This window comes from Haemaphysalis longicornis, unplaced genomic scaffold, assembly GCF_048455015.1.
Source record: "Haemaphysalis longicornis isolate Haplotype H1 unplaced genomic scaffold, Haemaphysalis longicornis Haplotype H1 scaffold_1, whole genome shotgun sequence".
Lineage (NCBI taxonomy): Eukaryota > Metazoa > Arthropoda > Arachnida > Ixodida > Ixodidae > Haemaphysalis > Haemaphysalis longicornis.
Window position 1 is genome coordinate 360,994,945 of NW_027526203.1, and position 23,409 is coordinate 361,018,353.

At 46.7% G+C, this 23,409-nt stretch overlaps 1 protein-coding gene across 1 annotated transcript; it reads right to left on the reverse strand.

The window, feature by feature from the left end:
- Positions 1–15,250: 15,250 nt before the first annotated feature.
- Positions 15,251–23,001, reverse strand: LOC144170880 (uncharacterized). The gene is made up of 3 exons (XM_077700905.1): positions 22,556–23,001; positions 20,303–20,495; positions 15,251–15,932 (listed from the first exon to the last, which is right to left on the reverse strand). The coding sequence occupies exons 1-3, from the start codon at positions 22,750–22,752 to the stop codon at positions 15,657–15,659; spliced, it is 666 nt and encodes a 221-aa protein (XP_077557031.1). The 5' UTR covers positions 22,753–23,001; the 3' UTR covers positions 15,251–15,656.
- Positions 23,002–23,409: the final 408 nt, after the last annotated feature.

Sequence of the window (23,409 nt, forward strand, 5' to 3'; positions counted from 1 at the left end):
TAGAGGCGCATGCTGTAACGAAATAGGCTACTGATTTGCGCCACAAATGTACGGTTGTCAGAAAGATGCAACTATAAATGTGAGCCACCATGCACTGAGCTCCTGTCTGACGTGATTGCAATTTTGTTTTCTTCCCGAAAAAGCGTGTAACTGAGCGGTACGACATACTGTTTACTTACAAGTTTCGGGGTCAAATTGTTTTGATTGCCGCGTTTTTCGAGTCGCATTTTGGCATATTTTTTAAAGTAGAATTCTGCTTAGGGCGACCGTGAGGTGGCGAAAACACTACAGCATTGCCTACAAAGAATACAACATCATTAAAAATTTAAGCACGAACTGAAACAGGGACCTTTTCATCATCCATGGCGGACGCGCTTGGACGGATCTCCGCGAACTTTTACATTTTCGTCAGGAAATCTGCCCTGTAAGTTCTAATCCTTTCGCACGCCTCTTTCATACAGTTCTAGAGAACCTTTCTACCAAATTTTAACCTCCTAGCGCCAATAGTTTTACAGTTATAAACGTTTTCATTTTTTTTTTCGGCGTGGGGACCGCCGCACGCGTTGAGTCACACGCAAGTAAAACAGATCTAGATAACTTCCACGACAGAGTAACCGCTTGAAGGCCATACTCGCATTATCGCGTCACTGTTCCTGTTGCTGATAGTTGCTATACTATAGAGGAGCTCTCGGACATTAAGGGGGATATTATAATAGGGCTAAGTGAAGTTAGGAGGACAGGAGAAGGCTTCATGGAGCTCACTAGCGAGCATATCTATGCAACAGTCGACCCCAAAAGAAGAGAAAACAGGGGTGGGATTTTTAATCCACAGAGAAAAAGCAGGAAAGGTGGAGGAGTTTTTCAGCACTATCGAGAGAGTCACGGCTGCTGTGATAAAGCTAAACAAGCGAAAGAGTTTAAAGATAGTAACGGCCTATGCGCCAACAACCAGCTATGATGATGAATCCGTAGATAGATTCTACGAGGACGTCGAATCAGCAATGAAGGAGGTCACAACGCAGTTCTCGACTGTGATGGGAGACTTTAACGCAAAGGTCCGTAAAAAGCAAATGAGAGAAAGGTCAGTGGGAAACTCGGAATAGAGAATCGCAACCGTCGAGGAGACACACTGGTGGGATTTGCAGAGAGAAATAACCTGAGGTTGGTGAACACCTTCTTTCACAAATTAAAGAATAGGAAATGGACATGGAAAGTCCCGATGGTACAACAAAAAACGAAAGTGACTTCATTTTAAGTGACAAGCCAGGTATCGCGCAAGACGTACAGGTGCTAAGTAACATTCTGAGCAGCGGTAGTAGGATGGTTAGATGCAAGCTAAAGCTGAATCTCGAAAGAGAAAGGAGAAAACTCGTGAAAACTAAGAAACCCCGCATGAAGTCAGTGCCAGATCGGAGGAGTTTAAAATAGCTCTTCAAAACAAATTCGCGTTTTTAGAAGAGCAGAACAAGGTCCGTGTAGAAAGGCTAAATGACAACCTAACATCGGCAATCATTGAATCAGCAGCAGCTGTGGGAGAAGCAACATGTAGGGAACAAACTGGAAAGTTAACTAAGAAAATTAATGAATCAATTGCCAAACGTAAGAACATGAAAGTGTAAAGTGCGGCAGATGCTATTGAATTAGCCGAGCTATCGAAACTGATTAACAGAAGTAAAACGATCAACAATCGTGCATATAACATGAAAGTGATCCGGGAAACGCAGCAAATAGGGGGAAGCTTGAAAGAAACTAAGATAAAGCTAACCATCGGCAAAGGCACGACGTAGGCACGCAGAGACGAGCAGGGTAGCATTACGCACAATTTGGACGAAATAATAAAGGTATCAGAACAATTCTACACTAGGTTGTATGCCAGCGATGTTAGACCAGGGGCGACTACTGAGAGTACAAGCTCAACTTGCGATGTCTCCCTAGCAACTAGAGAGAAGGTAGGACAGGCTCTCAAATGCATGAAAAAAGGAAAAGGTACAGGTGACGACGGTATAACCGTGGATCGTTTGAAGGATGGAGGAGATATTGTACTCGAAAAGCTCGCTGTGCTATTTCCGGAACGCTTGAAGACTCAAACAGTGCCCATAGCCTGGAAAAACGCCAACATTATTCTGGTTCATAAGAAGGGAGATCCCAAAGACCTGAAGAATTACGGACCCATCAGCCTACTCTGGGTCTGTAATAGTCCATCAGCCTACTCTTGTTTTTTGGCGCTCTTTGCCCTGGCTGGCCTTGTGCCACAAAAATTCAACCACCACCCCCGCCGCCGCCGCCGCCACCGCCACCACCACCACCACCACCACCACCACCACCACCACCACCACCACCACCACCACCATCATCATCCTACTCTCAGTTTACAAACCGTTGACCAAAGTTATAGGCGACAGCCGGAATTTCCAACAACCCAGAGATCAGGCTGGGTTTAGGAAAATGTTCTCCACCATATGGATTACCTTCATGTTGTTAATCAAGTCATAGAAGAACCCACAAAATACACTAAACCCTTTTACATGGCATTTCTAGACTATAAGAAAGCGTTTGATTCTGTACTCACCACAGCCGTGCTAGAAGCAATAAAAGCCCAGGGAATACAAGAGATCTACTTAAGGCTTCTAGAAGACATATATAAGTAATGCACGGGCACGATACCCCTCCATAAACAACGCGATTAATTTCCGATCTGAAAGGGAGTAACAAGGGGATACCATTTCGCCAAAACTATTCACAGCATGTCTGGAGGGGTATTTAGAAACCTTGGGCGGGAAAAACGTAGGATTAAGGATAAACGGGGCCATTTGAGGTTTGTGGATGACATAGTCTTGCTTAGTGAGACTGCAGAACACCTGCAAACAATGCTTTAGGAACTACAATCAGAAATCACTGCCGTGGGGGCTAAAAATAAATACGAATAAATGAAAAGTAATGAAAAATAATCACGCTGAAAATGCCTTCTTCAGTTTAGGAAACGAAACGCTGGATGTAAAAGAACATAACTACCTTGGACAGATGGTTTGTGCTGCCCCCAATCATGAAAGAGAAATCCGGCGCAGAATAGGTATGTCTGGGTTGCACTCGGCAAGCACTTCCAAACAAGAAAAAGTAAGCGACCTATGTCACTGAAAAGAAAAATCTACAACCAGAGCATACTGCCGGTGATGACAAACGGAGCTTACTAAACAACTAGAAAGCGAACTTAGGTCGGCTCAACGGGCCATGGAACGATAATGGTAGGAGTAGCACTGAGGGAAAGGAAATGAGCTACACTCTAAACTTTTTTTCCACCCATATACTCCCTAGAGGTTCTTTTTCGCCTGTCCTCTAGTGATCCTCCTTGTAGGAGTTTTTTTACTACATGGAACAGGGAGGTTTTGTTTACCTCCTCAAAACAGGGTGTTTTTAGGTGATAGAAAGGAGGTAGTTAGGGAGTGTTAAGAAATGTTAGGGAGAATTTAAGGAGATCAAAATGGAGTATTCTTTACTTCCTCAAGGCGTTTTTAAGTGATGTTTATGGACTTTTTAGGCGGTTGAATAGGAGCCTATTATGGCTCCCTTGGGAAGTACTTATGTTATTTTAGGGGCGTTTTGAGGAGGTTCAAGGGAAGCATTTACTTCTTTTGCATGGAGTTTTACGTTTTGTAGGCCTCGCGAGGGGAGTTTTTAGGAGGTTCAAGGGAAGCATATATTTCTTTTGAATGGAGTTTTACAAAGTTGGGGCGGTTTTGTAGGCCTTCCGAAAGGAGTTTTTTCAAGGCCACAAGGGAGAGTTTCTAGTTCCCTGCGGGAGTACTGATTTCACACGGTTTTTCTCGGTTTCAGGTTTATTTCAAACGAGAGAGAGAGAGAGAAGGCTCTTTAATGTAAACTGGTGAGGTCAGCCCTGCTAGGGACAAGGCTTGCTACACCAGATGGTGGATGACTACGTTGATGAGTGATGAATATTAGACATTAGGGTTACAGCAGGAAGAAGACAAACAAGAAGCGTTGAAAAAAAAAAGGAAAGTAAAAACAAGAGAAATCTGCCAGCAGAGTCCGGACATAAAAATACAATTGAAAAGAGAATCGTTAATGTAAACACTGAAACAAAACGAAAAGTAAACGACGCGAAGAAAAAAAAAAGAGTAACACCAACCCAAGAAAAATAAATAGATGAACGCCAGTGACACCAACACAAGCAAAGTAAAAAGATGAACGCCACAGTGCGAAAGAGTACATATCACGACACACTTGCTCTGTCTGCTATCTAGAGAAATTTGTCTAGTTCAGTGTCTCGTAGGAACTGGAGTAGAACTTTTGTACCTAAGGTACTGTCACCAGTATTGGCCCAGGGCCCAAGAAAATGACAAAGTTCCAGACTGCCTCCATGGCGTACACGAGAGAGGGAGGTCGCTGCAGTTTTCCGCGCAGCGGCGAATCGAGGGCAGACACACAGCAAGTGATCGACAGTCTCACGCACAGCGCAAGTCCGGCACAGAGGGGAGTCGTCCCAACCTATCTTGAACTTAAAACTCCGAGTAAATGCTACATTCAGGCGTAGTCGGTGCAACACTCCTTCATACCGCTTGTTGATGCCGCGTGGAAAGCGGAACTTGCAGTGCGGGTCAATAGCCTGCAGTGGTAGATATCTGCGGTGAGGGTCCTGCCACTCCGACATTTGTGCAGTCCATCCATTTTCGAGGATAAGGGCGTTGCTGTCCTCTCGGGAGAAAGGAAGCTGGGTCGTACTGCTCATAAAGTGGCCTGCGCTGGCGGCTGCATTAGATCTAATATTGCCTTGTATGCCCGAGTGACCAGGCAGCCACTGAAGATAGATGTCATGACCCTCGCGCACTGCCATTGTGTGAATTTCGCCAATTTCACATACAAGCTGACTATGGTTGTTGTGAAGATTTCGGAGAGCTTGTAAGGCGCTGCGAGAGTCCAGGAATATTACCCATTGCTGAGCATGATGTCCGCTGATGTAGTGAAGAGCAGCTCTTACAGCTGCCAGTTCGGTAGCAGTCGAGGATGTTTCGTGGCTAAGTTTTCTTTGGATAGTGCACCGGGCAGCTGGGATCCACACGCCGATGGCGGATGAGCCCGGGCGAACCGAGCCATCCGCATAAACATGTGTGTAGCCTTTGTAGGTACTGTAGATATACTCGAGTGTGAAGAACTTGAGTGCGGCCGCGGGCATGGCGGACTTTTTGCTGATTCCGGGTATTGTTGTGCAAATTTTCCGTGGCGCCAGTATCCACGGTGCGACTATCGACTTTTGAGGGCTTTGAAAATTCGCTGGAAGCAGGTGTCTAAAATGCTGTGCTGAGATGTGTGCCAAAGGATGCGTGTGACATCGAGTCAAATGGCGCAAAGACGTTCGAAGGACCTCTTGGCGTTGTATCACTGTGGCGGAAAAGCACCGAGCTTCGCACAGAGTTCCAACCGTCGATGTGCATTTAGGCAGACCCAGGCAGGTGCGCATTGCTTTTGCCAGCACTGAGTCTATGACCTTCAGGCTTGTGGGCGATAGCTGATGTAGGGCCGGCAGGCTGTAACGCAGGAGGCCGACAAAAAGGGCTTTATATAGGCAAAAAAGGGAGGATACAGGGCAGCCCCACGAATTTCCACCGAGCATACGCAGAATGCGCACAAAACACAGAAGCCGCTCCTTCAGTCGCCGAATATGTGGGGCCCATGACATTGAGCGGTCAAACGTCACTCCGAGAAACTTGTTGGACTTGACATAAGGTATTGGAGTACCTTATACGGTGAGTGTATAACGAGAAACATCGCGCCGCGTGAATGCCATAGCAGCACACTTCTCAGGGGAAAAAATTAATCCACAGCATCTGAGATATTTTTTCATCTTCACAATTGCCTTCTGGAGTGCGGCGCGAATGTTTCGACGGTTCCTGCCTGAAGCCCAGATGCGGATGTCGTCTGCGTAGAGTGAAATCTTAACGTCTTTGGGCAGGACTGTTGGGAGGCGTATGAGACAGATGCTAAAAAGCGTCGGGCTCAAGACGCCGCCCTGAGGAACTCCTTGCGTGACGGGATGTCTGGCCGTTTCGCCATCACTGGTGGCCATGTAGACGTACCGGTCTTGCAAGTAGTCACATAGCCACTGGAACATGCGTCCTCGAAGCCCTATGCATGTCATCTCTCTTCGGATGGCTTCGTGTGCGACGCTGTCGAATGCTGCTTTGATGTCAAAAAAGACAGCTATAGTGATGTTTCCGGCTGATTTTTGCTGGGTAATATCTGACACCAAGGAAATAATGTTGTCTACGCTACTACGTCCTCTCCTGAATCCAGACATTTGCAATAGATAAATGTCTCGATTCTCCAGGTCCCAAACAAGCCGTTCCAGCACCATCTTCTCCATTACCTTGCCAATACAACTTAGTAGTGCAATTGGCCGATAAGCGTCTATATCCGTTGCCGGTTTGCCTGGTTTGAGGATCGCCACGATCCGGCCAATCTTCCAGCAGGCCTCAAGACGCCCGATCTGCCAGGATTGGTTGTAGAGGGAGAGCAACTTGGGGCCCAAATGGCGTAAAGCCAAATACGTGATTCCATCAGCGCCCGGAGAGGAAGACAAGTTGAGATTTCCCAACGCCGTGGGGAGCTCTTCAATGGTGAAGGGTTCATCCATCAGCGTTGCGTTCGCGGTGGAGTAGCAGAACGCGGACACCTCCGAAATTACCACGTTGCTGGGCGGAGTCGTGATTTTAGTGCAGAATTGCTCGGCAACGCTCACTTCACTGACGCCCTTCTGGAGAGCCACGGCTGAAAACGGGTGAAGTGGGCTTGGTGGTGTTCTCAAGGTGCGAAAAGTTTGCCAGATACGCGTGAGTGGTTTGCGCGGATCTAGTCGAGAGCAGAACTGACTCCAGCGCTGCTTAGCGAGCTTGCGAATGTGTTTTTGGACGTGTTTCTGCGCCCGTCTAGCGTCTCGAATATCATCCGGAGACGCCGTTTTTCGTGCTCGCCGCTCTGCTCTCCTGCGAATTGCCCGAAGTCGCTCATACTCGATGTCTACTGCTGATGCCTCCCGGGGAAGCAAACAGCGTCTTTCGGATGCAGCCCTCGCGTTCGAAACAGCGTCAGCAAACTTCTCGTGCGTGCTAAGAGTGGCACTGCTGTCCTCGAGAAAGTCTCTGAACTTCTCCCAATTTGTACCGTGCACCCTGAGTTTTTGTGGACCTCCACAGATTCCCTTGATGATTGTATATGTGGGCAAATGGTCACTTCCAAAGCTTTCTGCGTCAGGAAACCACGACGCAGATAACAGCAGGGATGTGGATATCAGCGTCACATCCAAGGCACTCGACGTTTTACCACGGACAAATGTGGCGCTGCCCGTGTTTAAGACGTCCAATCCAGCGTTGGTAGCGACGTTTAGAAGGCGGTTTCCCCGAGATGATGCGCTTCTGCTGCCCCAAGCCGGGTGATGCGCATTGAAGTCACCCGTCAGCACATGAGGTGGTGGCGTCTTGGCCAGAATAGAATGCAAACGCTTGGTGTCAAAGCGCGCTCGAGGAGGTATGTAGCCGTTTATGACGGTGAATTTTACGGCAAGGATTTCAAACGAACTTTCGCATACAAGTTTACATGGTACATGGTGTACACAAGGAGGCTCCGAAATAAAAACTTTGGGCGACCTCCTATAAGAAAGCAAAAATGGTAAATTGCTAAAAACACGCCAGTTAGGAATGGAAGACAGCAATAGAATGCTAGTTGAATAAACCGTAGAATTAATATTACTACAAGAACTGGAAATACGCGAAAAACAAAGATAGGCGCAAACATAACCACATGGTAAGTGAAATCATTATATAATAATAGCGGGTCGGGAACGCGTCAGTACTTATCAGAACTTATCAGAACGCATCAGCACTCAGTACAGAAAATGAAAAAAATGGTTGCAGTGGTTTACAACAAAAAAAAAAAATTCAGTTGGTGGTGAAATGAGCGATCTGTCTGCTAGTTGAACAAACTGTAGAAACAATATTACTACAAGAACTGGAAATACGCGAAAAACATATAGGCACAAACACAACGGCATGGTAAGTGACATCATTATATACTACTAGAGGAGTGAGAACGCGTGAGTACTTATCAGTGCGCATCAGTACTCAGTACACAAAGTGAAAAAAATGGTTGCAGTGGTTTACAACAAAAAAATTTTTCAGTTGGTGGTGAAATGAGCGAGAGCTGTGTAACGATTTGATATTGAAAGGTAACGAGTATTTTGTAGATGGTAAAGGCACAAGAGATAAATGATGTAGGAGACAGACAGCAATGAGATGGCTATGGATAAATGAGTAATATAAAGAACGAGAAATATGCTGCGGAAAATACCAGTGCGTTTTGATAAAGACACAAATGCGCCAAGAAAAGTGACCCAGTCTGAGGGGTTAATTGCAAGGATATAGAACAGAATGCGTGGTTTTGCGACAGCTTCTTCAGAGTGAGAAGAAAAAGCCATGTAATTCGTGTTTTTCCGATAATTTTGAGTTGATTCATTTGGCACCAGTTGCCAACATTATTTATATAAGTGTTTCAAGTTATATTAGTTGGTTAATATTATTGCTTCACTAAAAGATAGCTGTATTATCAGCATACTGAAGGGCCCATCACATATCCCCTGTTCAGTAAAAAAAAGAAAACGTCAGAAACATAATACGAAATTCTTTAAACTACTATCCAATGATTACAGGATTGAAAACAAATAAAATATTGGTGAGGGATATTGATGCGATAAAAGTTAATTAGTTCTAAATCCTTCACACGTGGTTTGGTGCTGGCAAAGGCATGTTCCACAAACGTTAGAGCTCTGTGTGCCTTCTTGGGATATTGAATGTTGAAAACCCAGAACGATGCAAACAGACTACACAGTCCTCCCAGTAAAGATGATGCAGTCAAGACACTCTGGCCATCGATGCGGAGGCTAATTTCCCCGTTCGCGGAATGCAGGCAGGGAGTCAAAGGAACATCTACCTGAAAAAGCAAAAAAGAAAAAAAAAGACCCACATGTAAAATTCAAAACAGACACTATGGTTAAATGAACTTAATAATTCGGTACAGTAATAAAATTGTTATGCCAGGTTCCCTCCGAAGATTCAGTACTTAAATTAGGAATGCAAAGGCTTCATAAAACCAAGTGCCAGTACATTAACCATCGTGGCTTTTGCAGCAATAAAAAAGATATTACTTCCGCACAATATTCTCGAGCACAACTTTAAATGTCAGTAAAGTTAAAATGCAAGTCTCTCTAGGTTGATAGATTAGCTCACGGAGAACACTATTATACCCCTCTTAAACCTGGCATTTTTTTTAAATAAGGTTGAAACTAGCAAAAACACGTTTTCACTGGAAGGGCTTAAGTGGCCTGACGCGCACAACTTCTTTCTTGGCTGCCGCTGGATGGTGCTACTCGTCCATACTTGGGGTGGCAGTACCGCTTTCCAAGGGAGCATGCGAGCTACGCATGAGAAAATCGTTCGACGCCAAAACTTGCGGGGCCTCAAAAGGCCAATGTTTTTCTTCAGTGAAGCGTAAATACTGATCACAGGTCCAATGGAGAAACACTTTGCTTAGTGGTCTCGAACGGCAAATGACAGGGGAGTTTGGGGAAGCATGAGCGATTTGACCAGAACTGACCAAACTGCTTGGTACGTGGTAATGTTGTATTCAGTTTCTTGTATACTGCTATTAATCACCGCTGCTTCACTTGCTTCCGGTTTATCCTGATGCAAACAGCGACTGCAGTCGTGTTTGCGTCACGTTTGATGAGCAGTTGAACAGCAATTTATCAGCACTTAAGGCATCTTGGCACTAAATCAATGCTGAAATGGCTATGCGGAGGTCCGACTTCCGTTTGAAATCAACTTGCTGGTTGTCTTCAATGACCCTTTAACAACAAGTTACCCTTATGCCTCATCACTGCAACCGATTGTTCCTCCGTGTGGTGCAAAGTGTGTTACTGTGAGTATTTTCAACGTGAAACGAACCGTTTCTGTGATTTGTAGGACTGATTCTGCTATTAATTACTGCAGTGACAACAAGCTATGAAAGAAAATCCCGCCATCTCCACGAAGTGAATGATGATGAGAGGGGCGAATCTAAAATGCTTATCAGCAGACAATGTGACGCATTAAGTGCAAGCTGCTTTCATAGTGTGTGCATTGACATTAGGATATGGCCCCTGGCAGAATGATGCGCTGCGCGAGATTTTGCCGTACCTGAAAGGACAGGCAACTCATTTTTACGGAGTATAGGATCTGTAAAAGGGTTGCGAGTTGGGCGAGTTGGTAATTACGCATTGCGAAAAATAAACTGCGCGCAAATTAACGAGGACAAGAACACATGAAGACGGCACAAGCGCACACTCGCAACTAGTTTATTATTGCACAATTCAAAGCTTTATATGCCCAAGCGCCCAATTGCCGCGCCCCCAATGCGTCACAGTTCTCGGCGCACTCAGCCGAAAATACTAAAAAACCGTAACAACAAAACCACAAAACGAACTTTGAGGCACAGGAAAGGCGAAAAATCAGCAAAGATAACCGCATCATACATGGATTAAGACCCCCCTCCCACCCCCAACACGCATTCCCAGAAGAAGCACCGAAATAGCGCTCAATGTGCGTCTAAATATGCGACTTCTCGATTAAGCAGGGCGATAGAGGGATGACTGATACATTCGGAACCAGCTTTTCTGATGTGGCTGGCTTCTACAATTTCTCGCGTTCGCTGGTTCTTATGTCGCAAAAGGATGGCTGTGCGCTCAAACACAGGGACACAATCAGGTCTGCATGCGCGGCAATGAGAAGATAAGTGGCTCAGGTCACGTTGAAAAATGAAAAAAAAAATACGGTACTTTTAGACGTCGTACGCTCGAGTTTGTGACAACGTACCCGTGTGCGGCTCTGTCCTGAAGTTCGGAGAAATGCAGGCGGGTTGTGTTATATTTCTCGTCTTGCATTACGCTTTCTTTTATATATCAGCACCCTCTTTCCCGATCTCTCTACCTTCCTTCCCGCTTCCGTCTGACTGCGCTGATTTTCGCCAGCACGAAGTAACCGTCACGTTGCTTTGAAACGACGCCGCGCGCGACAAACGATTTTATCTCGAATGCCCTGTTACAAACCGGCGTACAAAAGAATGCGAACGCATACCCCAAAACCCACAAACAAGTAAAATAATACGAGTGTGCGCTTTTTTCTTTGCCCGTGCGTGTATACGAGCTGTGAGCGGCACGGGTACCCGGGTACTTCGCTGTTAACCCTATCCAAACGTTTGACAAACGCATCGACTGGTGAAAGACCACTTACCAGCGAGCTGTCCACACCTGTCGACGTATCCAAATGCTGTTTGCGGCCGTTCCTCGTGTGACAGGGGCACATGAAAATCTTTCCACCAAATGGCACTACTAGTCCTTCACAAATAAGAAAAAACGACGGCCCAAGGCGAGGCTTGAAGCTCCGGCCGCGCCGAGTCACCGGCCGCGCTGCGTTGATAGTTGTTTACATCCGGGCAGCCAGTCGTGCCGCCAGGGCAAGTTGAGTCGCTGCAGTCGGGTGCGTTGGCGCGCTGGCACGAGAATTTAAATCGTCTATGTATGCGCAAGCAAGCGAAGCAGATGAACATTGCAATTGTTTGCAACGGCGAGAACTGCATCTTCGTTAGCAGCAAAGTTTGACAACACCTATCGCCAAAATAAACAGATTGAGACAACACGGCCGCGCTCTCTGCCTGTGATCGCGCTGGTTGAAGCATCTATACGGGTATACGTACGGTATTGGTTTTGTAGCTGCGTGCAACCGTCGCGTCCTGCTTACTCGATCTAATTAGCATTAGGCCACGGTTGAAGTGCTGGTGCACGGAGACAACAGAAGACTAACATGGCGACCGCCCGCTTGAGATTATTACCTCAGATAGGGCGTTTATTGTGGACGTGGTAGTATACAAGGAACGGAACGCCATCTCACAAATGGTGTTAAGTCGTTCTAAATCCTCCCTTTTGCTACCCGGATGGGCAACGGTTCTACCACGGAGGTTCGTCCACTTCTTTAGATCATGCCTAGGGAGTACATTTTTTGCTATAGGTACTTTTCAGGGCACATTACTTGATTAAAACTCCATTTCCGGCTAGTTTGCGTTTACAGTGTACCTGGACCATTAATCCGAGGGATGGATGAAATAGGGAAATTCGGGGGTAAACTGTGGACTCGAGTAGCGCACTACACGAGCGGTTGGAGGTCAATGGGAGAGGCCTTCGTTCTGCAGTGGACCTGAGTAGGCTGATGATGATAAAATAAAGAAAAAGTACAAGTGACAATGGACCAACTAGACCGTCTTTCCCTGTTACTTCAGAATACAACAACCACACCAAAATGCCTTACACGCAAGCACCGGTGAGATAATGTACAGATTTAAAGTTTTTTCAGTGTACAAGAAAGCTTAGGCATATATCGAAGCAGGAATGTCAATGAGGCCAATATTTTGTCCCTGAAATAGATTAGAATGGCCCGGCAATCGTTTGCGATAATTGGAGCCGTAAAAATAGATGTAGTGTTCTGTTTGTCGAAGAATCCGTTCCAATGCAGGTGCTCTATTGCATTTCAAACCGATTTATCGCCAGAAGTATAAGGCAACCAGCAAGTTGGTTTCAAAGGTCATTCTGACCTTCCCATACCCATTTTAGCGTTGATTCGGTGCTGAAAGATGCCTTAATTGTTGAGAAATCGCTAATCAAACGCTGACCAAACGTGACGCAAACCGAGGCTGCAGCCGCTGTTCCCGTCACGAAAAACGGGAAGCAAGCGAACAAGCGGTGATGTATAGCGGTATAGAAGCAACCGAATACAACGCTAGCACGTACCAGCGGTTTGGTGAGTTTCGGTCAAATCAGTCAAGCTTTCCCGTACTCCCACGTCCTTTGCAGCTTCGGAACCCTGAGCAAAATGTTCCTTCATGGGACCAGTGATCAGTATTAACGCTTTGTTGAAGAAAAACATATTGCCCTTTTGAGGCCCCGCGAATGTTGGCTTCAAACCAACCGCTCATGCGTAGCTCGCACGCTTCCTTGAAAAGCGGTACCGCCGCTCCAAGTATGGGTGAGCAGGGCCATCCAGCGGCAGCCAGGCAAGACTTTGCACGCCAGACGTTTTAACCTCTTCCGGCACAAGATGCGCGGATTGTCGGCGGCACCTGTCTTCACATTTTCGTTATTTTCTACAAAAAAAAAAAAAAGCTACGCGTAAAAGTGGTATATTCGTGTTCTCGATGAACTAACCTATCGATCTAGAACAACTTGTTTTTCGACTCGATTCAAACGAGACAAATTAACAACCAAGTTACGGAAAGTGATTGTTGCAATACTGATCCAATGTACGATTCGCCTCTCTTCAACGACATTCGGAATATCTGTTCGGCATTTTTTCCCTGACAAAAACAGCAGTTGTGAGTTGGGACATTGTTCGTGTGCATAAAAAAATACCGTAAAAACCCGCGTATAATACGAGGTTTTTTTCAAATTTTACTATGTAAAATTTGTGCCTCGTATTATATGCGGATCCTAAAGTTTTCAGCCGAAAATTTTCACTTTCGGTTTCGGTTTCAGCGGAGGTTGGGCCATCTTGCGGTGGCGTTAGCTGGCTGCTGCTTGTCTCAGCCGGCGCCATTTTGATTGTTTTGACCTCGCGAAGGATCGGCACGTTCACCGCAAGTCTATCACGATGTCGGGTACACGAAGGCAGTATTCAGCGGCAATAAAAGAAAAGTTATTTTATGTGCCGAGACCATCAGGAATTGCGCCGCAGGACGGCAGTTCGGCGTCACCGATGCAGCATTCGCGGGTGGAGAAAGCAACTGGTGCTTGACTGGATAAAGTCTGTGGTGTCGGCGGCCTGGAGCACTGTTGGGGGTTCCCGACAGTGCTCGTGTTGGACACCTTTCATGCCACCTGGCAGATTCCGTGAAGAAGTTGTTGCGCGAACCCCGCATCGAACTCATTGTCATTCCAGGAGGAATGACATCCCAGCTGCAACCGCTAGACGTTTGCATCAACAAGCCTTTCAAAGACTGCATCAGGTCCTGCTACCAAGAGTGGATGAGGTGAGGAGACCCGTAAGTGACAGCTACCGGATGGCTGACGCGGGCTTCTCCAGCGGTGCTTTGTGGCTGGATCGCGGATGCGTGGGCCAGTATCCCAGAGGAGCTCGTTAGTCGCTCTTTTAAATTAGTCGCTCGTTAGTCGCTCGTTAGTCGCTCGAACGCCCTTGATGGCACTGAGGACCACTTTCTGTGGCAAGACATTTCCAACAAGGCGACTTCAGGAGACAGCGGCAGCGAACCTGACGATTACTGAACGGACGTCGGGAGACCGTGCCAGCGAAAACTGACAATGACTGAAGGGTAACTGCAGTGCAAATAAATGTTTTCTGTGCTCTTTACCTCGTAGTATATGCGGATGAAAACTTTTTTTCTGATTTTGCTGTCCCCGAATTACACCTCGTATTATACGCGGGTCCGTATTATACGCGGGTTTTTACGGAAGAGACCCAATTGTTTGCCACACGCAACTTAGCCGGCATGATGAATGACGTAGCTTTTTAGTCTCTGAGATGAACTTGCCAACAGCAGCTCCAAGAGGTGATTGTTTTTAGGGTGAAACAACACTTCATTTGCGCTTTTATATTGCTTAGCAAGCTTGGCTTCCGGACGACGCAGCTGTGAGAACCCAGCCTACCACGTCCACTGATTGCTCTGACGGAATTTACTGGACGTGCTCTCATAAGAATTGTGGGCTATAAAAGAGAACGCCATTGAACTTTAGCTGCTGTATGCCTGCACTGAGATACACGGAGTAGTTTCCATGGGTATACACGCATGTTGTCGTTTTGACACCCCATAAAACAGAAACTAATTAGCGTCTCAACAAACTAAATGAAGCCACCAAAGATATAGGAAGCCAGAAAAGAAGCTAGTTTGGGGTGTGAGGCATGTCAACCCATAAATTAAAAAAGGCGCCATTATGATTACTTCATGTAGTAGCTGATAAGTGTAAGCTGTGAACCTCAGAAAAAGCTACCAAACAGCTTGACCATCGGATTTTTATAATTGAGTCCAAAACAGCCAAAAATTCTCGCCGTCCATGTTAAAAAACAACAATAGATGCATCACCAACCGACAGGTATGTTTAGTGACATCACCGAAATGGCAATTCAGGACACCAACGAACGTAATCCTGCAAACATTTGAATTTCTATCATACCGCAAGGGCTCTATGGTGCCAGAAGCCGCACCAGGCATCTACTTTTCTCAATCTGCAGTAACGTGTAAGCCGCGGCTTCCAGCGGGACCAACAAACAAATAGCTCCGACTTTCCCTTTTAGATTTATCGGTGTGCTTGGAGCAGAGCCCTATTTAGACACACCTTAAACGTCACAAAGTCGCAATGAGCGGCTGCGTATCTACATAATGTTCCGAACGATGCCGCGAATCGCTTGGTCAAGGCTGTCACCCTGCACTTTTAACGCCCATATCACAAGCTGTCGCTCCTCAGGGCCCACAACCATCTTGTGCGCCGCGTTGTGAAGACACAGCGGAGGCGATGCGTTCCCACCGCGCCGCTTCACGAGTCCAGTATCGCCCATTCACGTCGGCGGGTCGTCGTCGTCATAGGTCTCGACCAACTCCTCCTCGTGAGTTTCGGTGTTCTCGGCTGTGGTGCCGGACTCGTCCACGTTGCGGCGGCAGTCGGTCTCGCCCGTCGGGGAGGTCATGCTGCGCTCCTCTTCCTTGCGCGTCGTGGTCCGGTTGATGGTCGTCTTACCCTGGATGGTGCGCTTCTTCGTCATCTTGATCCGTCGATACGCTCCCATTTGCAGCGGAGGCCGCGTCGCACGCATCCCCGGTATGCTTGTGTTGTCCTGCGACAGCGCGGAGACGCCATGCAAAGGCGATGCAGAAGACTGCGTATTTTGTGCAAGCCAGGGAAGGCTTCGTATATGGAGTGAAAAAAAAAGTGAAGCACCATTTTTTCTTTACTCGCTTTATTAAGAGTCACCCGTGAAACACAAATAATTACGTAGTTAGAGGCGAAGTATTGAAGGTTACAGTAATATAACTGTAGCACGCTGCAGGCAGCAATACAGAAACGTGTGGAAGGTCTCAGAAACTGCTTTAACATACGGTAAAGCTCCAATAACCTCAATATATGCCGACTGTTTGGAACGCGGATTTCGCCACGACATGGGGCTAATGTCAAGCTGACGGTATGCAGACGACGATCATTCTACGCAGTAATCCGTTCTTTGTAATCATAATTTAATACTATTCGTGGGAGAGATGTGCCATAACGATCCCGAATGTCTAACTACAACGGCTAATGGAACAAATTTCGTGAACTCCGACAGCCAGCATACGATTCCACTCATGAATGTTGACTGTTCGGTAGCGAAAGGACCCAACATTTCACAATGGGTCTACCTGCTACAGCGCAGAAGGAAGTTGTTGAATTAGCACTTGTTCACAGTTATTGGTACTTCAGCTGCGTTGTGGCGAAACGACGCCCAGGGTATTTCTTCCACTCTCTTTTAGTAATACAAGAAATGTCTTGACAAATACTTAACGTAACCCCAAATCTGTGCTGGCATGTGAGCACGCGTGAGTGCACTGATGAACCTTCAGTTCATGTGGTAAAAATAAAAAACTAGTTTTCTAAGGTTGGGAGTTGAACAGTGGCGCCACCGTTTCAGAAGCGGGGTAGTAATTATAACCGCTGTCGCTTCTTTCGTGTTAGCAGCTTCAGTGCCAGAATTTATATGTACGTCCTATAGACTGTTAAAGTGTGCAGAAGCTATGCGCGATATTTATTCGTCTTGCATCGTATAAATTGCCTTCCCTGAAAAAGGCGCATTTGGGTATACATTGCAAAAACATCAGCAGGCTGTTGCTAAATATATCTAGAGGCTCATCTCTGGACTGAGACAGAACTTTTTCAGAACTTCCACGGGACTTTCTCGTAGGCCAGAAATATCGCCAGCACCAGTTCGATGTAGCCATATGAGCTGCACAGTTTGCTAGGAGTGCCGGCTGCAGAGTTGCCTGAAATGAACGAGCGTCAACGTTGTCATAGTAGTGTAGTGGCCTCGGTGTCGTCACGGATGGCCTCCTGCTTCGACTTTCCCATTTCTCGAGCGCAATGAAGACGCGTTTTCGAACACGCACTTGCTGCATTGTCAGCTTCTTGACTGCTTGCTGGCTTTTCTTTGAGCATTGTATAGACTGATTTCACAACACCGACTGCGCATGCATGTGGTGTCTGCGAAGGTCATGATGACGGTAGACGTCACCAATGCTTGGCCGAGCGGGGGTAAATAACTGGATGCCCGCTGTCATTATATATAGCTACCATGAACGTTGGAAACGCAGTAAAATTCCCACGGGCAATTCATGGAAACCGTAGTGAGTGAAATGGTCTATTGTGGACGAGCCATCAAAGACAGGCTTGCTCTTTCGTCTACTCATTTGCCTACATGGTGGCTTGCTTGCTTGCATGCTCGCTTACTTCCTTGCTGGCTTGCTTAGTCCGATGGCTCATCTTCGCATTTCGTGCAGTCGATCTGAGGAGAAGCTCGACCGCCATTCATTTACGTATAGTGTTGGGAAGCTCCACACCGTGTGTACAGCAAACGCATGTCTTCAAAGGGTCATCTCGTGGCAAAGCTCTTTGAATAAATGAAACAACTACCGAGAATGTGACGTGAGCATCAGCGTTCCCACAATAACAAAGCCACAGAAGGGACGTACGGTTCAAGTGCACCGTAATCCTTGCTATGTGGTGATAACCTTGGCGGGAGTAATGTTTGTTTGCGTTGAATGCAACCAAATCTATAGAGACAGCTTCCACAAGATCGTTGCTTTCCGTCTGTTGTCCTCCTCGTTTCAATTCGTCTACCACCTGTACCCTAACACTGAATTTGCTTTCATCCTCTGTCCTTTTCTTGGTAACACCTTAGTGCCACCGGAAAGGGAGGGGAGGGCGGCGGTGTTTAGAATGACACTATAGCGTAGAAACAAGTTGGCCTCTCTTGGTAAAGGCCAAAATGCCACTCGCAGCAGATACCGTTCGTTATTAACGCGAAAAATGCCAAAATCATAAAAACGGGTATTGCTGCCGAATACGTATAACCGTATACAATTTCTGACCTCCGAAATCGGGGATCGGATTGGTGGCACCCGCGGAAAATGCGTGCAGGAATTTCTTAAGAGCACTTGTTTTGAAGGCGTGTCTTTCTATATAAACTGAACCAATAAACCCGTACGCACGTCACCTATGCTCGATGTGTCGCACTTCTGTCGCATGCGAAAATGCTAATAATAAAAGGCCGCAAGGCCTTTATATTTTTATGACTTATTATATTCACGCTAAAATGTCTTCCCAGCAGTGCAGTTGTGATAGACGCGAAGTAAACTTTAAAGGGACTTAGTGTACAACGGCTCAAATTGATACATGGGGTATTAGAAGATATTTGATACAGGCCGCTAGGGCCTTCATTCTTGCAAGTCCCATTTTCACCACAATTTTTCTGAATGACAAATCGAAGTGATTGAGTGTTATGATTTGGTGAACGACGAGGCCCGGCATACGATTTTACTAATAAAAAAAACGGATATGGGGAGGGACTACACGTAAGGAGTGCATGACTCAGCATCTTGTGATGTTTCCACAAACATGCAATTTTTCAAACTGAATGCTGGGCCGCGTCATTCGCCGAATTCGCACACCGACCACATTTTTTTCTCTCTCTCGAGTCCAGCAGTTTGTTTTCCTTTTAGTAAAGAAGGGGGGAGCCGCAAAAAGCAGCTGTTGAAGGCGGCTTGACGAGGAGACTGCCCCTTATTGGTTGGATATTCTAAAGCATTGAGGTGAAAACAACCTACGGGAGACTCCTTAGGTTGTTCATACTATGATATCAGAACCCTATATTTCCCCTGTAAAATTGTCTTTTCATGAAACCTTTTGTGTGTAGTAGTGAAGCCGACTTTTAAAACGATTCCTATTCTGGGCACACCCCAGGCCCACGAAGGCTGTCATTTATAGCTTATTCCGGATTACTATCGAGCACCGGAGAACGCGACGTGTGCCTCGCCGCTGCGAGGGATTTTTACGCACGTTCGTACGCACTCACAAAGGCACGTCGAGAAGTTACTCCACCTCACCATTATTTCCCTCCATATGCTCTTCTTGGTGCTGTAGCAGGTAAGGCCAGAAAGCATAGCAGATTGCAGATGTATTTCGCTGCTGCACAAGTTTCTTATGTCTCCCGCTTTCGCCGCTGGTGTGCATGCACGTTACTGAAGGTGAGAATTTTATCTCAGCCATCACATTCTGTGCTCTGATCAACTTCTTCTTCACAAAAAAAAAAAAAAAAACGCACATCGCCTTGGTTCGCAGCAAATGTCGTCTGAAGGCGACAGCAAATGTCGTCTGAAGGCGACAGAAGGCGTAACGCCTTCGCCCTTCTCCAACCCACCCTTCAAACTCTTCCCCTTCTCCCCTCTCGCTCCTCCCATGATAAACGCGAGCGAGGTTTGCTCAGCTCCATTCAATTTTCGACCGTTCACACTACAAGCACGCTATCTAGCTGTTCGACCTATTGCTTCTTTTGTATACTTGGCGCGGTTCGAACTCGGGCTATTTTGTTTGGGTGTTTGCTTTTGTCTCGGCTATCTTCGACACCGCCTTTAACGCGTGTTTATTTTCATGTGCTACCGTACAAACGAAACAAGCGTTCATTACTTAGTTTATAAGAACGCTGATACCTTTGGTTATGTAGTCATATTTTGCCTTAGATATGCCGGACATTTGTTTTGCGCTGAATATTCTGGACATGTATGAGCCATGGCAGCATTTATAGTAGTTATAGTATAGTAATGATCTTGCCTATACATACTTCGTGTTCAAGCGTTATTTCAAGTGTTTTCTTGGTGGTACTTGAATCGAGTGATCAACAGACACGAAATTTTTCGCGTTGGATAGCCAAAAAAAGCTTTTTTTTTTTTTTTAGAAAAAGAATTAGCCCGTAACCTTTTCTTTCTTTCTAGGGAATGAGGCAGTCGCAGTGTTTGAGAGCCGCGAGTGAATTCCCTTTAAGTTAGAGCATTCATGCTTGTTCCCCCCTTTCTCCACTGCCTTTTTCTTTGCGCTGTTTCTACGTTTTAAGGTACCCGATACTGCTGATGCGTTTGAGAAACGCGGACCCCGCCGCGTGTTTCCAAAGGAAGAGCCGCCCACCTGGAACGAAGACTTCTTGCACTGGCTTTCGGCGACGCGCCTTCGCTGCTCGCCGTCAATTTTGCGGGTGTAGGCCTGGTCGTTGTCGATGGTCTCCTCTTCGACCCTCTTTTCGATGCCAATATTCACCTCGGTCACGTGGTTCTGGTCCAGGAAGCGGTCACCTGGCGTCCGCTTCAGGGTCGAGGGAAGCCTGCGAGGGGGGACACCGGTGCGTCAGCAGCCGCATTTGTTCGGAAAGAACATTCAGAAGCGCCAAACGGAGAAGGCAAACTTCTAGAAGGCAAACCCCTAATTTGGTGTCAGCTTTCAAATTTCTAGCATTTGTGGTGGAAGCCCTCACTACATTAATCACGCGTGCTTGGACTGGCCTGGATAGACCGTTGCATTTCTAGACAAAACTCCACCCACTGTGACTTTCTTCAGCGGGAACGCAAATAGGCACCGTGCCATAAACAAACATCGAAGCCAGCCACCCCTGGACACATTTGTTTTGGCACTTCTTGTAGCATTTTTTTCTGAAAAACTTACGTCTTCCATCTGACGAATTTTTTCCTGAAAAAGGTCACGTCTTCCTTGTGACGAATTCCGGACGTACCTTATCCATTCCCAGATTAGCTATGCCTTGGCTATTTCTTAACGACTCCCCTTCCATAACGGCAGGTTCTGACCCCCTCAAGGGCTGTGTCGAATGCATTTAAAAGGCTAGCTTCTACGCGTTTGCTCCTGCGAAACATTCTGTTCGGAAACTGCGGCTTGGAATCGGAACGTGCATTCACTAGCTCCCCATAGCTTCGCTAAAGCCGTGAGGCTATGACTGTAAGGAATGCGGTTACAGTGGATGTGATAACCATTAGGCAAAAGGAAGGAATGAGTTTTGCAGATGGATTTCTTTTGGACAGCTTGGGGTTCACGTATCTGCGTTTGAGAGCTATTTATGGAGGTTCATCGACTGCGTTTATCTCTAAACATCCGCTGTCATGTACTCCGTATTGTCCTAGAAAATTCCTCCTAGCAACTGTATTAGCTCGACCTCTGAGCCATCTGTTTTCAGGATATTACGCAGAAGTGTTCGTTACGTCTTCTGTTTACATGAGGGTGTTTGTCTGTGATACTACAGCGCAAGCGCCGAACTGCGAATAGCGCAGGGTTAGGACTGCGGTGGTTGTCTGGCACCGCTGATGTGCTAGCGCATGCCCTTATTTATGCTCGGGATGCCGTGGTTTGTTTTTAATAGTACAGCGCCAACGTCGAACGGGGGACTGCGCATAAGGAGCGCGATGCTGCTCTCGCGCCGTAGCTCGGCTTTCAAATTCCTACATGTAAGCCGCTTAAAAGTGTCTCTGCGGAAACGAGAAGATTAATGTTGTGCGGCTGATTCCAGGGCCGGATATCTCTTTCTGTCGCTCGCAACTCACCGATTTGGGCACGGCTAAAACGTCAACATGGGAATAAGTTGCCGGAGGTGCACGGGTCAACGATAACTTGTAGCTTACCGTGAACAAGTCAGGAGGTAGCGGGCGACTTACTGACACTAAATTTCTGCAATGTTGAAGATATCAGTCTTAAAGACATTTATTTTTTGATTAGCTTTTAACGCTTCAAATTCTATGAAAAAAAAAAAAAACATTTTGCAATAATACGCAGGCATCACACCATAACTGTGTCAAATATCGGTGTATTCATTACGTCGAGTAATTAAGAACTTGGGAATGGATCCTTTTGCCAACACTGCAAGGTAAGGCAACAGTGCAGTGCTGGCAATTTGTGACGTTGTTAGCCCGTCTGCTTCTTTTTGTTCAACCGTTAAGTGGTGGACGTGCCACAGATGTTTTAGTTCATTGAGTGCCGTCTCGATTCTTGCGCTAAACAAGAAAAAGGTATATTTTCTTAATCGCCGCACAGGCTGCTTCCTTGACACATAGTGGTGTAAAGCAAATAAACAAGATTTCAAAGCCAACGGCACAGCAAGTCCTACCGGCCTACGACTTCATACGCTGCGCTCATATAGGGCGGTCGCTCCCGGTAGCTGAAGTACTTGTTTCGGCCAATGATATGAAGTGTACGTAGTACTTTAAAGGTACTTTTCCCCTATTGTTTACTTACCAGAATTTTGCGCAGAACGAATTAACGAAACGTTAGTGACGTGTCATGGTCTGTATGTTTTTGGCTTCCCACTACCGAACGCGTCCCCTATCGAACGCATGTCAGCGCCAAGCACACCGCCGACTCCCATTCCAGGGTGGTACTCACCTATGCACAGAGTCCTTGATGTTGGGGAAGGCGGTGTCGTACTTGCGCAGGAGCATGTCGGTGTTGTCGCCTTCGTGTGGGCGCGACTTGTTCACCGTGTCGATGAGGGCCCTGAGGTCGGAATTTTCCAACACGAACGTCATGTTGGGCTCGGAGACAACCTTGGAGGCATTCTTGTCGTCCCGCGCACCATCCATTGGGCGCCTCGGGTGCGCCGTCCGCTTGCAAGCGCCAGGTAGGACGCCGGCACCGCTGCCGCGGTCACATGCCGGCGAGTCTTCGTCCTTGTCACCGACCCGAGCACCGGCCGAAGCCCTGCCGGCCAGCCGCGATATTTGCTGCCTCTGGCGATGGGGCTGCTGCCGCTCTGTCCCTGGCTGCACGATTGCTCACCCTCGGTCTCACTCTCCCCGACTTCCCACAGCTGCTCACTGTGAACTGCTTTCGTTCCCACTCTGCGCATAAGTAATGAGCTCGTATTTATCGCTGCCCCGTAACATTGATTCAAGCTATTTTTTTTTAATATTCCATTTTTATTTTAATATAGATGTGGTTAGCAGTAAAATAAAAGTTTTGTCGAATGGATTTTCCTGTTGCGTTACCTATCTACACATAGCTGCTATAGGTTCATCCATACCCACTGAGGGATATTGGCCACCCTTTCCATGTTTATATTTTAAATCCACTTCCTCCCATAGGCGATGACTGAAGAGCTGCGTTTTCTATTTTGAGTTTTTCATTCATCTGTTTCACAGCTCTGAGGTATTGTCTACCTGAGATATTTTTAGGCGAGTGACACCTCACCGCAAGAGGGTTGGCATACGAGGCAGTCGATTTACTTCGTATCCAAGACC

Excerpts from the sequence above, each read along its gene's own strand:
- LOC144170880 (XM_077700905.1), bottom strand. The coding sequence starts at position 22,752 with ATGGATGGTGCGCGGGACGACAAGAATGCCTCCAAGGTTGTCTCCGAG. Across the intron at positions 20,496-22,555 it reads ATCAAGGACTCTGTGCATAG|GCTTCCCTCGACCCTGAAGC; the intron begins GTGAGTACCACC and ends CCCCCCTCGCAG. Across the intron at positions 15,933-20,302 it reads GCAAGAAGTCTTCGTTCCAG|GACAACACAAGCATACCGGG; the intron begins GTGGGCGGCTCT and ends GCGCTGTCGCAG.